Source organism: Echeneis naucrates, chromosome 23, assembly GCF_900963305.1.
Source record: "Echeneis naucrates chromosome 23, fEcheNa1.1, whole genome shotgun sequence".
Taxonomy (NCBI): Eukaryota; Metazoa; Chordata; class Actinopteri; order Carangiformes; family Echeneidae; genus Echeneis; species Echeneis naucrates.
In genome coordinates this window covers 10,460,687-10,477,311 of record NC_042533.1, presented here as the reverse complement: position 1 = coordinate 10,477,311, position 16,625 = coordinate 10,460,687, and the positions used below count along the sequence as shown (strand labels likewise).

Sequence of the window (16,625 nt, the reverse complement as noted above, 5' to 3'; positions counted from 1 at the left end):
TGGGACTGGCACATTTTGCTTTCTCTGTACAGTTGTGATCAGTGATTCTGAACTGATGGTTAAAACGCAGAAATTCTGATGAACCTTTTGTTTGTTGCTCTTAGAACTGCAGCTGTTGCTACAGAACATCGGATGGACATCCTGGATGTTTAAGATCATTTTACACCCTCTCAAAAGGACCTTTGTGCGACTATTGGGGCCTGTGAATCCTCTATTTTGGTGAAGGACTGACAAAATAGATACGTCACACCTTTGTTCAGACAAATTCCCATTATCATGAGTTTTTATGGGTGCATCCCCTTCAGTTAGCTGCATTTCCTCACTTGATCTCTGATGTCCCTGGTCAGAAAGTCACATTTTCACAACCAGCCTCATATACCGATAAGGATTTCAGCATTACACCACAAAGGACCTCAGCCAATCTTTTAATATTCCACCAACTAATGTATAGTTCATGGCCGAGGTTGTCAGTGGACATCAGACATAACTCCTGAAAACCTGAAAGCAGCACCTACGTACTGTATCTCAATTACTCACCCATCATATTTATCTAGATTGGCCTCTGTTTTCAAGTGGTCCCTGGCATGATTGGCACACTCTGTGACTATAGAAACAAACGGCAAATGGCAAGTGTTAGTACAATTTCAATGCGCAGGAAAAAAAACGAGATGCTTTGTGACTCGTCTCGCACCACAAGCGTGTTGTAACAGACATTTTAAAACGAAAATGAAAAGTGCTGCACTTTTGAAACATACACTGGACGCCTCATGCTGATTAATGCTCAGAAAAATCAAAGGCACTGTAGTGCAAAACAATGTTCAGCTTTTCTATATTAGCCTGCAAAATGAGCCCTGGGCTCACAAAGACAAAAACAATATTTCAACAGTAAATCTGTTTACCAAGCATATAAAGTGAATAGTATTCACCCTGATAGACCATCAATACCCCAGACTATGTGTAGCTGCAGCAAACACTTGCTGAATAATAGATGTGTTTGGATACCCAAGCTTATCAACTATCACAGCTTCCATTAAGGTGCTGTGGTGATTAATGGCGCTATAAGGCAAATCATATCCTTGCAAGCCTGTTCAGTCCCTGGAAGACACCATGGTGGCCATGGAGATCTATATGGTGACCATCAGGACTCATTTTTTATTCAAATGCTGAGGATCTACTACTGATAGGGACTCACCAATCACATCGGCCGAGATGCAAGCGCGGCGAAACAGTGGAGCCACCTTCTGCTCGTAAATACGCTTCCCTTGCTGCTTCCCTCCGTAAGGATTGATGTAGACCAGAAGCCTCTTCGGTCTGTTGGCTGCAAAGTGAGGCGGGGTTATGAAAGTCATTAAAAAAGGAGCAGTGTTACCTTTTTTGTTTCTCTTAACAAATGAGCAGCTGACAGTAGCCTGATGAAGTTTTTATTAAACAGAGACCTTTCTCGAAATGCTCCGTCAAACTGAATGCTCGCCAAAACATGCAGCTAAAGAAATAAATTGCTTGTCTACTGACTGTAGGAGGAGCACGAAGCAATTCAGTGATGCTGATTCATTCGGTGATAAACCTACATAGTGCTGTGATGGCGAACACTAAATGGCTTGGTTATGATTGCTGTGGAAGGCTGCATTCAGGGGAACAAAGCAAGATAGTGAAGAACAAAGCAGCAGCTCAAATTGAAAACAAATGGATTGGGATCAAGTGCTAAATGAGCAGAGAGAAACATAGGGTGATATTGTTTGGCAATAAGACAAAAGTTCCATTAGATTACATAAATAAATTGCCAACGGGCGATGTGCACTGTGGAGGACGCTAACACTGTTGAACACACTAAGGCTTCATCTTCACAATGAATGTAGTTAATTTTCTTGAATTGGTTCATCTTTCCAGGCGAAATGGGGCCAAATGCGCCATCTCAGATGGGCTAAACCCATCTTAGATACACGCTCATACCTTTAGAACCCAATAATACAATCACTTTGCAATCGTATCATGAGCCCCAAAGTGCAAAATCCTATACTTTGCATTCAGCTGGGTCAAAGATATGATAATCCGAAGGTGGTAATTGATAGTGTAAAAACGTTATGGTGATTTTATATGCCAACACATCAGTGAAAAATATAGAATTCTTTACTGCATAGTTAGGTTGATAGTTTATTTTCCAAATGGATAGTCATAATGACTTTTAATGCATTTTTAGTTTTATATTACTGTTGACAAGTAGAAAGACAGATGTACAGATTCCTTGGAGCACATCTGGACAGTAAGTGCCAATAATTTAGATATCTATCTCATGGTTCACATACAAACTGGCCAAGGACATCTTTACCCGACATTACACTGTTTCACTCATAATATGACTATTTATATGTTTTATCGGACGACTGTTGCTCTCTCCCGCCTTTGTATCTGAGCCTTTGAGGGCCTGTCTAGAAGAGAAACGCAGCTGTCTATTGCAGCTTCGCCTCTGGGCTCTCCTGAGGTTCACTGTGTGTGAGATGCTCCTAAAGAGAGTAAAAAGTTTTCTGTCTTTTTTTTTTTTTTTTTTTTTTTCTTCATTTGGACAAAAGTATGCACTTCTGCTAAAGCTTGGGTGAATTGTAGGAGAACAAGGACTTGTATTGAATGCTAACTATAACCTTAAAGAAGATATTGCTGAGTATAATAACTCAATATATTTACTGAAGTGCTGTCTGTCAGTCAGGTTTTCTAACACTTTCATTTTACTGTCATTAAACTATATTATATATAGTTTTTCCAAGATATGACATCTATCACAACCCTGTGATTATTTTTTTTTTCAACCATTTGAAAAATGGTACAATCTGTCTAATTAAATTTGGGCTCCATGATATGAAACTGTAAACAGTATATTTAGCCATTATCATTTTTTCATAGAACGTCTCAACCGCTGTTCGTGTAATCCACCATAAAATATCAAGATTTCTGAATGTGACAAGAGGCAGCGTGATGAAGAAAGTAGCTGGCACAGAGGGCAGCTTAGGGACCATTTTTCCTCAGCAACAAGAGTGACTCATAATGCATGCTGCACACTGGCGTGGAACAGCCTTCATACAAAGCTGAGGAAAACATAGCATTGAAGATCCACACCCTACAATTGCTCAGGTATTAAAATTGCTTCAGTGGTCAAAAAGGCTGATCCTCAGAGTGCGCTATTTGCCAAGGAGCTCCAAGCTAAATGTACACTGTCGTTTGGCACGTCCTCTTGTAGTCCAATTTAGCCTGACAGACAAATTACAGAAGTGGGAGCTTTTCAAGCATACAAAAACTGACAAAACAATTCTGATAATTTAGCATGATCCAAATTTGGCATTTGAAGACATTGTGTGATATAATTAGGATTTTCTTTATGAAGCCCAAATGAGCCTCTCTTTAATCTACTTTTCCTCCAGATACGTGCGCACTTTGGTTCTTGCGCAGATTGATGACTGATGTGACTAATGTGCACTCTGAGCCAGACTCCTGCTATAGTACATCACACTTTAATGCCATCTAGTCAATAAATGTTGCCTGATTAAGTTCTGATTAAGCCCAAAGTGCATCATCACATCTGTCAAAGAACATCACTGAGCAGGACGTACTGAGTAGTGACAGCTGCTCATTGATAACTTGGATCCACTGCTGACACAGCGCCTGGCTGGCACAGTGGAAGCTGACATCACTACACCGCCACTGATGCTGCCTTGTCCTCCTCACATATGAAACTGTGGAGAAATAAAAAATAAAGATATTTTTAGTTTATGTCTGTTCACACGGAAACCTTTGTTTTGCACTCTTACCAATCACAGAGCAACACTTTGTGTTCTCACAGCAAGACTAGAAAAACAGCATCAGAGGAAGAATGATGCGATCATGAAAACAAGGGAGTTCCTGATCCGGTTTTAGGAGATAACATCTAAAATGCTGAGTAAAGCCTCAGACAGATCTTTCCATTTATATCATGTTCGCCACCCTCGATCTAAAAGTATGAATCAGAGCAAACATCCATCGTGTCTGACTTGTTGAGTATTTGTGGGGCAGGACTTTTTGTGTCTCCAATGATGCATCTCTGTCCATTCATACATGTGGCATTAACTGCATTCATTAGTAGCAGCCATGCTTTATCTTGTGTGAGGTCAATCAGATATGTGAATGATTTAGAAATGAGGCAGATGAAGAAGTCTGTAGAGTAAAACAGGGCCGTGCTGATAATCAGACAAAAAGCATAGACGGAGTCACATAATATATTGCCAGGAACATTACTGAAATATTTACATTGAGGACTGAAAATTCAGCCGCTGAGCACTTTGACAGCACATTCACTCACTAAGGATTTCAAAGTCAAATGCTCACGCTAAGCATTTTTTTCATCAGATAGAAAAGTTAACTTCTCAGGCGAGCTCTTCAGTCGAAATCACTTACAGTGCTTCATACTTCCAGCGGGGCAGGCAGCGAGTGGGGGCAGAATCATCCTTTAGTAAGTTACATAATCAGGATGTAAGTGATGGCACGTATCTTTGAAGCCAAGTTTCCACAGACTGTGGCAATGCAGTCATGTCAGACGCGACAGAGTTTAATGCCAGTAAAAGCTCACATTAGTGAGGTCATTTTTAACATTTGGCTGTGATAAATAATGTAAATCCGATCTTGTTTGGATATAATCTAATGGCTCAAACTCAAGCATTAGCTCATAAGTCACTGGCACGCTGCCATCTTAGACCCAGTCAGCTAAGCTGTGAGGGACTCTCTTGTTAATGCATTACTTTCAGACTGTGGAGCTGTCGACAGGCTTATTTCGAGTGTCAGATCACTCGTGATTGGTTGAGCTCAACATGAGTTCTTGGCACACTCACCCAAAATGTAGCTGTGATGTGGCTTTAACCTACTGCAATAAAATGAAAGTGACAGTGATGAAAAATGGCTTGAGGCGATGTTGTTGGAAAGAACAAAAGATGCTGCATCTTTTTCTTAAAGAGCCACTTCGTGATTCAGTGCTTCACCTCCACAAAGATGTAGGATGGAGGAGGGCTCTTAAGAGAAGTCAAAATTGATGCAGCGAAAACAGACTTTAACATCCTTAACTAAAACCCTCAAAAGTGATATATCTTCCCCTTCCCATAATGCAATTTGTCACTTTCCCTGACTTGACAAAGCCCTTTTAGATCCACTGAAGTCATTAAGGAACTCTTTTGCGCCCTTAGTAATGTTGGCTGTGATAAGTAAACTGACTTTGACATAAGAAATCAGTGAAATGTCACTTTAAAGGTCAGTCGTTGGTTTCCAGATGAGTGCGACTGTGGGTACGAATTTGATGACAACCTCCCTCTGACGGCAGGAAGCACTCTTTTACATATTGCCCTTTGCTGAACGACATGAAACAGTCATGCTGTGAGATGATGTGTGCCATGAATTGGCCTGAAGTGTGTGATACCTGTGAATGTGTGGGGATACAGCTGGGACTGCTGCTTTGCTTTTTTCAAACGCCCTCTCTTCGTGTCACCCTGGTCGTCTTCTTCACTCTTATGGACCGCCACTATTTCACAGACCTGGACAGCATGACTGTGAGCTGAGGAGATTCATCAATAATCATATTAATCATCTGTGCGAAACTATAAACAAGGCTTAATATTCTATCAGTCACGGAAATGAATACTAGAGCTGCTAATATTATCAATAATCCCAAGATGAGGACACACAGCATTTTGTTTTATGCTTATTTTAGTTCAGGAGCTGCTTTCATCAGACTTACTGGAAGTCCGTCAGTGACAGCACAAACAATTAGAAGAATGAGAGGAATAACACGGTCACATCCCAAGAGAGACAGGGAGTCAAATCTTTCTGTCCCCCTTTCCCATGGAAAACTAGATTCAGGCGGCTCTGACTGCAGGATGAAAGACTTTGGCAACGTTTGAATGGTTTGTTCATTAACACAGTTTGTCTAGTCTAGTGTGAGATTGGTTCAGCTGCCAAGTGACATCAAAGAATTTAATATGCATTACTGTGTTTCAAAGGCAGAAGTTGGGAACATGAAGGAAATTGTATCTTTTTATATATGTACACAAGTTGGTCCTGTTTTGATAGACAGTGACCAGAGAAAATCCAGGTGAAAGTATAGATGCCTACATATTCAATTTTTCTACATTTAAATTCAGAAAGTCTGAGCAGTGGCGCCAAACAGACAGCCGTTCTGTGAAGGGAGTGAATACACACGTGCACATTTGTACACAGAAAGGACAATATTACTTGCAACAAGTTCACCTGACCCCTTCAACTGCATCACATACAGTCACTCCAGCCACTCCACCAAATTTATTCAGCTGATATGGTGTAATGCATGGGAGGACAGCATGACATATTATTTCTCTCCTGGGAGTCTGAGGGAATAGGATTTCATTTCTTTCTCAAATAAAGATGATGCACCATGCAGCCATGAATAACTTTATGGCCATCGATATTCACAATTTGACAAATAGGAAGGAGAGTTATGGCCATATGGGTAAAGGCTTTATTTCTGAGAAAAGAATGAAGAGCATCATTCCAACTATTTGAGAAATGACACCAAGTGCTCTGCCAAAGTGACTGTTGGCGTTGAATTAAAATATACAATAGATGACTAAACGTTACTCTGACTATCTATTTACTAAACTGCTAGTCACTAGGGATCAGACTCTGCCCGATCATTGCCGTTTTTGCCCATGTATCACACATGCACAGTAGACTAATAGCTTCATTTTCAGTTATCTGGCCTTTGTGTCTTTGATGTGAGTGGAGGAAAAAAGCAGCTCAAACATAGACAGCAGGGATGCTGACTGAGGTGACAGTGCTAACCACTGAATTCCACTTTTATACTCGACGTTTTCTCTTCTCTGCATTTCACATGCTTAAGTTGCCAAACCACTACACTTTTGGAAGATACTTGAATAATACACATTCTTCTCCTTCACCCTGAGTGTAATGCATGATGGGATACGCTGCTTGGTTGGTGAACCATTGCTATTTTTGCATTGTGGTGTACTTTGAGGGAATAATGATTCTCACTGTACATTTGGTCAGCACAACAAAACGGCTAACTCCGTTCACAGTGGAATATCGTTGCCTGAAAAGTTCTAAACATATGACTCAGCAATGTTCTTAAAAATAAAACCCACAGTTTTTTGTCGACTTACTTGGTCTGGTGTGACCTGTAGTTTACTGCCGCTGATGCTAACAGACTTTAGATGGATAAAAATGTGCATAACTAAAACAACTGGGATACTTTATTGACTTTATGACTCTTCACCCCCTTGATGGCCATCACACCATGTCTTTGTATTTTCCATTATCCTGTAATCCCCGCCTGCGGCCACTGTGAGGGAAGGTATCAGCATAACAACACCAGGACCTGAATCTGAAGCAACTGAAAAGAGGTCATTCATCACTGAGTTTACTATTTACACATGTGCTTCTCCTTCTCAGAAATGGCTCGTGTTGAAAAGGCCAATCATGGTTTGCCATCGATGACAAAATTTATCTTAATATACGTCACACTGACAAACACCTGTGTGACGAACACAAGTGTGTTTTAAAGGAAGTATCTTATATCAACATATCAGTGAGGAAGGGTATTGTTTAAACTGTTGATTCAAGCACGCCTTCTATGTATGTGCATGTGATTGTTTAAAGTAAAAGCCAGCAGGAAGAGAGCTGACACTCAAAATTAATTTACCCTGCAAATTCTGCAAAAAGCAGGACAACGTAACACTGATGATGGTTTGAGTTATCACTGAGATATACTCACTAAATAAACATTGTATTGAGCAGGATGTTCTAATAAGTCAAAATCATTTCATGCAAGCATGAACAGATAAGCAAAACCTGATTAACTTTGGTAAAATGTTGCATGTTGATAGTATGGATGGACCCAGTATTACAGCAAAATTGTATTAAATTTGAGCTAATTCAGTAGAAAATCCTTTTTCCCCCTCATATTTAAGAGCCAAACTTGCACCTGACATGTGCCAAAACACAGAGTGAAATACATTAGAATATCTTATCTTTTATCTTACACATTTATTTTACATGTTGGTTATCTTAAGCCCTGTAGCCTAAGGTGGAATCTCAAAAAATGAAAAATGTATGAAATATTTTATTCAACCTGGTAGTCAAAGCTACTTCTGTCAACAAGTTAAAAGCCAGCATTAATCAGCGAGTCTCTCTCTTTGTTTAAGCAGGCCGTTCCTCTGAACATCTTGGCCAAATTAACCTCAGAAACAAGCACAAAGTGAGCAATTGCCGTTAACTGCGTTTGGAAAGGAATTGGAAACAATAGCTGACAAATCCCACTTTGCTGCACTGCTCCAGTAACCCTGCCGCACTCACACACACTCACAGAGGAATAAACATACACACTCCCTCACATACACATGTGCACTGTAATGGCATTACTGTGCACACACTTAGAACACAGGACCACACACAAATTCCCTACTTTTAGTTTGGTGCAGCCCCGGAACTACATGCTAAGCCCTTGGCTGTGCAAGGCAGATCCTCTCTGCTTTGCCCTGACGTACTTTTCTTTGTGTTTGTGCACTGCCTATTCATATCACATGGGCTAATGTCTGGAACTTTTTCTGCACTTGTAGGAAGCCATTCAAATGTTCTGTTGCTGTAAAGCTGGGGTGATACCTGAGAAGACCTGCATTTTGGACCATGTGATTGTACTCTCCTTCTACTCCCTGCAATCATTTCAGAATCAGTAGTGTTCATTTTACATTTTCCCTTTTACTTACTTTTTGCTTCTTAAAAATTTTAATTACTGCTGTTATTTAAAATATGTAACATGACAATTAGACTTAATAGGAACAGCTCTAATATATTCAGGAGACAAACTACAAGTAATCAGTAAAGTGGAGGGCCTTGACAGCACAATATTAAAAACAAACAGTAATATTTCCCTTCCCGGCAGTGAAAGCATACGTGATGAAATTAGTGGGACTGGCAGCGCAGCGTTCTATTTGTGTTGCTGACTCAGATGAGCTAATTTGTCAACAATTGAGACTTGCCAGGTGATACTGATGTGTTTTCTTACAAAGCCGTGGAGTTTAAATTGTGTGAACGTGGGAATGGGAGAAAGAAAGCACATTTTTCATCTTATTTAGTCTGGTATGCCGGATGTGTTCTTATAGCTGTAGGCTGGATGTCATGTGTAAGATATGCGAAAATGCTTCCACCTGACATGATATTTAAACTCATGCATAGGCTGAACAATTATTAAATATTAATATCCACTTGAATTTAACAAGGCAGTTAATTTATATGCACACTGGTTTAGTTCTTATAACAATAATAAAGGGGCAAATACACTATCACTTTAAAGTACGAAATTTTGTTGGCCTGCAGAGACTTAAACTTAGATGGTAAATAAAGCTACAACCGACAACATCTGCCTCCCAGACTGTATCTGGCTGAAGTAAAGTCCATAAAATCACAATATGATGTTTTTAGAGAGTTTGGATTTCGCCCAGATTAAACATGGTTTAAAGCTATAAGATAGTATAGTCGAAACACTGATGGTTATGCAGCACTTTATTCCACAAACTGGGACATTCAGATACATTTGTTTCTATTATTTCTCACTGAGAAGTTTTCAAAACAACAACTTTTGGTACACACCTGTAAACAAACTGTCAGCTTTAGGGCAATTTACTTTCTCCACATGAGAAGTTCAAGTTGACGTCAATGGGAGTTGGGAGCAAGTTCAAAGAGATGCTCATGTGAAATGGGGATAAGAATGATTCTCTGAATGTGGCAAGTGTAAGTCTGGACCTCAAAATCTGGTGTGAGTGTGAATGCAATCCCGAGCTGTGCCTTTGTTTGTGCCTTTCTCTACTGAGCCAGAAACATCCAAGTTGTCTGGGCTCAGGTGTCACTGGCTCCCATTGTAGCCACAAATGGAGATGGATTAAGAGTGCACAGAGCTGAGGAGCCAAGACTAGTTCGAAGTTATTTGAACAATCCATATTTGTCATGCACATGATCAAAACATACAAGTAAGAAAAAAAACAGGAATAAAAGAAGTGTAGCAGAAGTTTCCGTTCTTCCCCTTTTTCTAATTTCATTTATTTGCTTATTTGTTCTGACATCAGCAGCTACACTGACAGGTGAAGTGAATGACAGTGATTCTCCCTTCATCATGGCACCTGTTAGTGGGAGGGATATATTCGGCAGCAAGTGAACATTTTGTACTCAGAGCTGATGTAATAAACAGGAGAAGTGGGAAAGTGTAAAGCTTTGTGCAAGGTTGGAGACCTTCGTGGAGTCCATTCCCTGAAGGGTCGGGGTGTTTTGGCAGCAAAAGAGAGACAAACACAATATTAGGCAGGCGATCGTGATGTTATGCCTGATTGGTGTAAATCCTACCTCTAATATGGCAAGTACTCCTTTAGTCTTTGTTCAGCACATGAATGTATCATTCAGTGTGTGTGGTTTGGGGGGAAACTGACTTCTGTAGCAATGTTTCATGTTTAGAGAAAAGAATGCCCTGACTTTTTAGTGGAAAATTAGTGGAGTGGCCTTTTAACTCCCCAGAGGGCTAGAACTCCTGCAGGACAAGCCAGGGATTTAGAGCGCCTCTAAAATGGCCCTGACAATAACTGTATCCTGTAATAATGGAACAAAGAGGATCTTTGTGTTAATGCAATGGAGCTTGGGAGGTGAGTTAAATTCAGCTCCTCTTGAAGAAATACAATCCACCATGTAATTCAAGAGTACAGCTGTGAAGAAGAGCTGTTGTTCATTGTGGCAGACATATAAAGAAAAAAGGCAGGACACTATTGTACCTGACAAAAGCTTGTAGCTTGGTAGAAACCTATATCTTGCACAAAAGCCCTCAATTTTTGTACTCTCAAAAGTACTGATATGTCGCCCAAGTGATAAAATAACTGTAAATAATATAACCTTTGAAACTGTTTTCAAGATCCAAATGACTAATTTGGAACTGGTGAATTCCACGTGATCACTCGCAGATTTCCCACCACTGCATTGAGGCTGGACTAGGTCACACCAACAAGTGACAGGGAAATTAGTTGGCTATGTTTATTGTTCCCAGGTGAGGAAGTTTGTTGCTTTAGAACAATAAAAAAACAATACATTTCAGTGCATGACAAACTCCCATCCATCTATGATTCTAGGTCCAATAGCTATTAAATAAACTATGGCAGGAGAATTAATATAAACATGTTAACACTTGTTAGTGATAACAAGTGAGTTTCTATTGTCTAAAAAAACGTGTTTTGTTCCTGAGATTTCAGTCAGTATTTCAGTCAAGAGAGCTATTAACTCAAGAAATAAAATATCTCAAGCGTTAAACACTGTCAGTTACCAAGGGACAGTTACTGCACACCGGTAATTCAAAACCCTTTTGGACCAGTGATTCCCGTCTGTTAATTGTTTGCTAACTGTTTCTCTTTAGGAAGAGAAACAGTGCTCAGGCTGATGTGGTTCAAAAACAACAGATGGTTTGTCTGCTATGATGGAGCCCACTATTTTGGCCTCTTTTCCCTTTGGACAGCACCATCAAGACAGCTTGTTAAAGTTGGTCAATGGTTCATATTCGTGTCTCAAAGTTTCCAAAAGTCTAACTTGCCAAGAAAATTTGGTTCAGATTTATTTTGGCCCTGTGGCAAACTCCTGATTGAGGCTTTATGAGGTCAAGCCACAACCACAGGCTGGACTTCAATCTCTGTGGCACCCTTGCTGATTTTTGGAAAAATTATTTTTATAAAAAAAAAAAAACTGAAAAAAGGTTCACCTTTTATTCAGTAACTTTTTGGTTGTTCAAGCACGAGTTGAAATGTTTTGACTGGATTACTGATTCCGCTCATGCTGCTTCCCCAAAATAGGATGGCATCCCACATGACAGTATTCCATTCAAAACACAGGTAGCACAGATCCTCCTGTCAACAGCAACACTTGTGAATTCCTCATCACCCCTCAGGTGATTTGCACGAGTGTTGAAGTGAACCAACCCAGATTCGATCATCAACCCAAATGTGAAAGGATTTAGTGTGTGATACATTTGGAGATGACTGTCCTGAATTTGATCTTAAATGTAGCTATATTTTATGCATTCATTTTTGTTTGTCTGCATGATATCTCTGACAGTGCAGCGCCTGCCCTCGTCTTCCTTTAGTCCTCTGACAATAGCAAGCTGTCATCATATTCATATTCTGCTGTTGTCCTCTGCACCCCTCCCTTTACATCGCGAATCAATGTGTAATCCCTTTATTGTTCCTGTGATTTGGCACCGACAATGTGTTAGAGGACAAGCTAGTGCAAGCTCACGGAAACGCTTGCGTTCTTAGGTGTTCCCACACTGTTGTTTTCATGTCATTCCTGTTTTTATATAATGCATTCCAAATGGCATACAACTCAGGTGAAAGAGAGGAGATAAGGCTTAACTGAAGGTGTGAAACTGATAAAACAGTTCATTTTGTTGGGTATTCAAGCTTGTATTTTTAGCATTTTTGGCCCCATGCTGGATGTAAGTCGATGCAGAGTACATGTAAATGACTGTCGTGCTACGGGATATATAAAAATGTCAGTGATTACCAAAGGTGGTCTCCTATCATGGAAAGGATACATTTTTTTCCTCATCACTCATCCATATCAACCTATCACTGATTCATTGCAAGCGCTTAATTAACTTCAGAGGTCCTTACTAAGTTGCAGGTAATAAAATACAATTGTTACCAGTAATGCGGTATAAACCTGCACAGTTTACCCGATCTCCACCTGTCGGGGCCTGGCAGTGTTTATTTCTCTCTGCAGCCTTCTCTCAATGTACAGACAGGGCTGTGCATTGAGCACCAGCTTTAGATTACAAAGCACAGATCTGCCTGGGTACACATGGCAGTAAGCTGTCAAACAAGACATGGATTTCTTCCAGGCACAATGGGTTTGCTAAGCCAACGCTTAGGCAAACAGATGGAGGAAAAAGGACAGCCAAGGTGGAAGGTATAACACACAATGATACTGCTCGTTCACTGGCTGTGCCAAATGTAACAGTCAATACTAGAATTTACTTTGGATTTAAAAAAATGCACTTACTCTTTAAGTCCATTTTCCTTTGACTCAAGTAACATGATTACTATGGGCCTCCCTTTCAATATGCCGCATCTGGATTATTAGCTATGGTCATGATTGTTGGTCAGGTCATTGATTTGGTGCAGACTAAAACATCTCATCAGCAACTGGATGGGAGGCACCCCAGCTAAGGTGGGAAACCAAACTTTGGGGATGATTCATCACCACTTTGTCTTTATCAGAACTTTTTCATATCCAGTCTCATGGGGCCATATCATGGTTCCAGTGTACTTTTATTCACTTTAAAAAGTTTTGAGAAATAACTGCATTTGATGCACAAAATCATGCAGCTTGGTTTATGCTCCTTTACTATGGCTAATATGGCATTTTGTCACAGAGAAAATTCTCTATTATACTAGTCCACTATCACGCTAAGGGAATATGTCACTTTAACTCATTGAATATGTATTTACTTGCTTCATAACAGAAAATATCCCTAACCCCCCCCAGAGGGAGATGATCTCTAAAGGACATACGATGATATTTAAGATTTTCCTCCAAGAAGGTTGCATGTATTTTCTCTAGATTTGCTATAGACTAAGGGACCACGTCGTCTTAGTGATTCAGTTTCTGTGGGTGTGGGGGCATTCGTGGCTAGGATGTCCCATCTTGTGCTCTGCTCAGCACATCTGACTGATAGATGCTTGGATTCAGCCTAATCCACTTAAATGTCAAGCAGTAACATCCACTAATGTTGCGTAAAACCAAAAACATCAAGGCCAGAATGATGTTTCCCACTCAAAACAATTGTCACATTTATGGCCATATGTGCCATTTATGGCACTTGTGTCAGTTTGATGTTAATGATGTGAACAAATTTTTTTTTATTTATTTATTTTTTTTAATATTCAGGCTGAAGACAACCTCAAAATTCAGTCAGGCTGGATGATTTTCCTGATACTAAGTGAGATTAACTTTTTTACTTTCCCCTCAGAGCTGCAGTGGACGGACATATTCTTCTAACTTCAAAATCAAGGTAATCATTTATTTGAAACACCATGTTTGAATGAAAATTGGTTTTCTCTAGAACTTCCGCTGCGTAATTCAGAGTGGGCCGAGCTTGTCATTATCTGATTCACAAAAGCATGGTGATGCGTTCGCCATCTTGGAACAACAACTCCACTTGGACAAAAAAGGTGTCAGATTTTGTGAGAAAATGTGAAATGAGAACGTTTTAGACTTTGCAACTTTAACCCAAAGGGAATATTTTGTTCAAATCACAGATGGGAAAGTCAAAACAAAATTAAAGCAAAACCTGTTTTTAAACAATTTCTTTGCCATTTTAGCTTGTTTTTAAGAAAGAAAAAAATCTAAATTGAAAATCAGGTTTGGTGTGAAAAAGTCAGTGATCTTATTTTAAAGAAATATTGCCCAGTCCTAAAATGAATCTTCATCGCTTACTTATTCATTAATTTCCACTGTAAAGTGAATTATGACACCATAAAAAACTAAAGCTATTACATAAGATTACATTGATCATTTACACCTGTTAATGGCTGACAGCTGTAAAAATTTTACTGCTGCAAATCTAAAGTAAGCGCACAAAACAGAGAAGTTGGTATGGAACGTCTGAGCAGAAATCATCTGATGTAACAACATGTAAAACATGTTCAGTTTTGGTAAACAAAAAGACGTTGAGGGAAATTCATTCACCACCACCCCTCTCCTTAATGTACTGACTGATTAACTAAACTGATTCAACTAAGCAAAGACTCCCAGCATAAAGAAGTAAACATATTAAGCTGCTTTCGCTTGATTATTTACTTAGTCATTCAATGTACTCACAAATGAGTGATATGCTATTAACAGCTGTGTTTAATGCTGAACTTATCGAATATTCAAAGACTCTCTGACTGCTAACTCCAGGGTGAACTGACCTGCACTTGTCCCAGTGATCACTGGGGGGGGAATTTTGATATAACTATGTTGAACATTGACTCAATAAATGAAAGTCTTTATGGCAGGTTATTATGGAGCACTTGATACCACTTTGAAGAAGGTTAATGGCCAGGTTTAAACTTAAGTGTGCCGTGCCAGCTGTAATCACTCAGCTCAATGTGGTACAGTAATTGCAGACCATGGAACTCATCTAGATGAACAAACATTAGCCTTGGGAGGTTATAAGGACATCTGGATTAAGTGGAAGTTATCTGATGCAAGAGATGGAAAGGGCAAAAATTTGGTGATAGTCAAGATAACTTACAGAGATACAGTCCATTACTCCAGAGCTCTCTGGGAATTTACTTAAAATCAGAGAAAAAGGGAGATTCTGGTGAGACTGCAAAAAAGTCCAGCTCTCTTGAGATTTGGAAACTTTTGGCATGAAAGCTGAATCTCTTTGATGGATTGCTATTATACAACTGTGATTTGTTTTTAAAAACCCACACCTTTCATTGTCATCACATTGTATTGTTGCCTGTACAAATAACATAAGTCTGATATGGTAGCAGACTAATTAGCTTATTCTTCCCATTCCTGTGACAGGAATATGCTCTGTTTTATGAATGCAATTTGTTATTAGGTCAGATGTGTCTTCCATATTCCACATTGCCTCCGTCTGTCTTTCTTCAACATATTTTTGCCTGCTAATATCAAATTAGTTTAGTTAGCTACACAACAGTCACTTGGCAATAGTGACAATCTCTATAATAACTGACTCATATATTGCAATCCACTGTAATTCAGCAATGTATACATTCCTTGCATATTATAAGTGGCTGGGTGAAAAGCTGCAGACACACCCACATTTGTCCTTCTAATTTGAGTTGTAGAAGTTTGTCCCTCTTCTCACCACATTTGCATTTATATTTATATCACACACAAATATTGCGCTCTCTCTCTCTCTCTCTCTCTCTCTCTCTATCTATCTATATATATATATATATTTAACACTTTGCACTACCACCACTGCACATACTTCTCCAACATAGCACCTTATCATGGTCAATATATCAGAGAATCAGTCTTTACCAGGCCTAACCACTCCACATGCTCTGTACTGTGTGTGTGAGATATGTGTATGTGTGTATATTTATAAGCTACTGGATGTCTTCAATGTCCCTCTGGGATGAATTAAACATCTATCTATCTATAGTTTTCTGCCTCCTTTTCCTTATAAAACTCAAAACTTGGTGACCCCTCGGAATTCCAGACTGGTTTTGATTAGTTTCTAAAAAGCTCACAATTTGGAGATTTTCTCAAATAGCTCACTGAAACAATGAATGAACTTCTTCCTGGGAGACATAGTCAAATAACAGCCAACCCCCGGCAGTAGCTACTTCAGTGAAAAGGAGCTCCTTAATTATTTCTGAGTTAAGATCCACCAATGTGACCTGCTCTTGTCAGTGTATGGACCCCAAAGACAGGGGCAACATGACCTGACAGTTGCTCTTTTGACATATGCACGATCCTGATAAGGACAGCAGAGTAAGAGCACTGCTGCTGCTGGGTGTCAATGATAACATGGACAAAATGATTTACTGGAGGGCAGTACATCCTCAACACTG

At 39.6% G+C, this 16,625-nt stretch overlaps 1 protein-coding gene across 2 annotated transcripts in view; it reads right to left on the bottom strand.

Moving 5' to 3' along the window:
• Positions 1–16,625, bottom strand: part of cerk (ceramide kinase) — a 32,842-nt gene that overhangs the window by 15,831 nt on the left and 386 nt on the right. For both annotated transcript variants that reach the window (XM_029495091.1, XM_029495092.1), the window contains exons 2-5: positions 5,429–5,563; positions 3,600–3,722; positions 1,193–1,318; positions 538–604 (exon numbers count right to left, since the gene is read on the bottom strand). In XM_029495091.1, the coding sequence (XP_029350951.1) occupies positions 538–604; positions 1,193–1,318; positions 3,600–3,722; positions 5,429–5,563 (451 nt within the window). The remainder of the gene's footprint in view (positions 1–537; positions 605–1,192; positions 1,319–3,599; positions 3,723–5,428; positions 5,564–16,625) is intronic.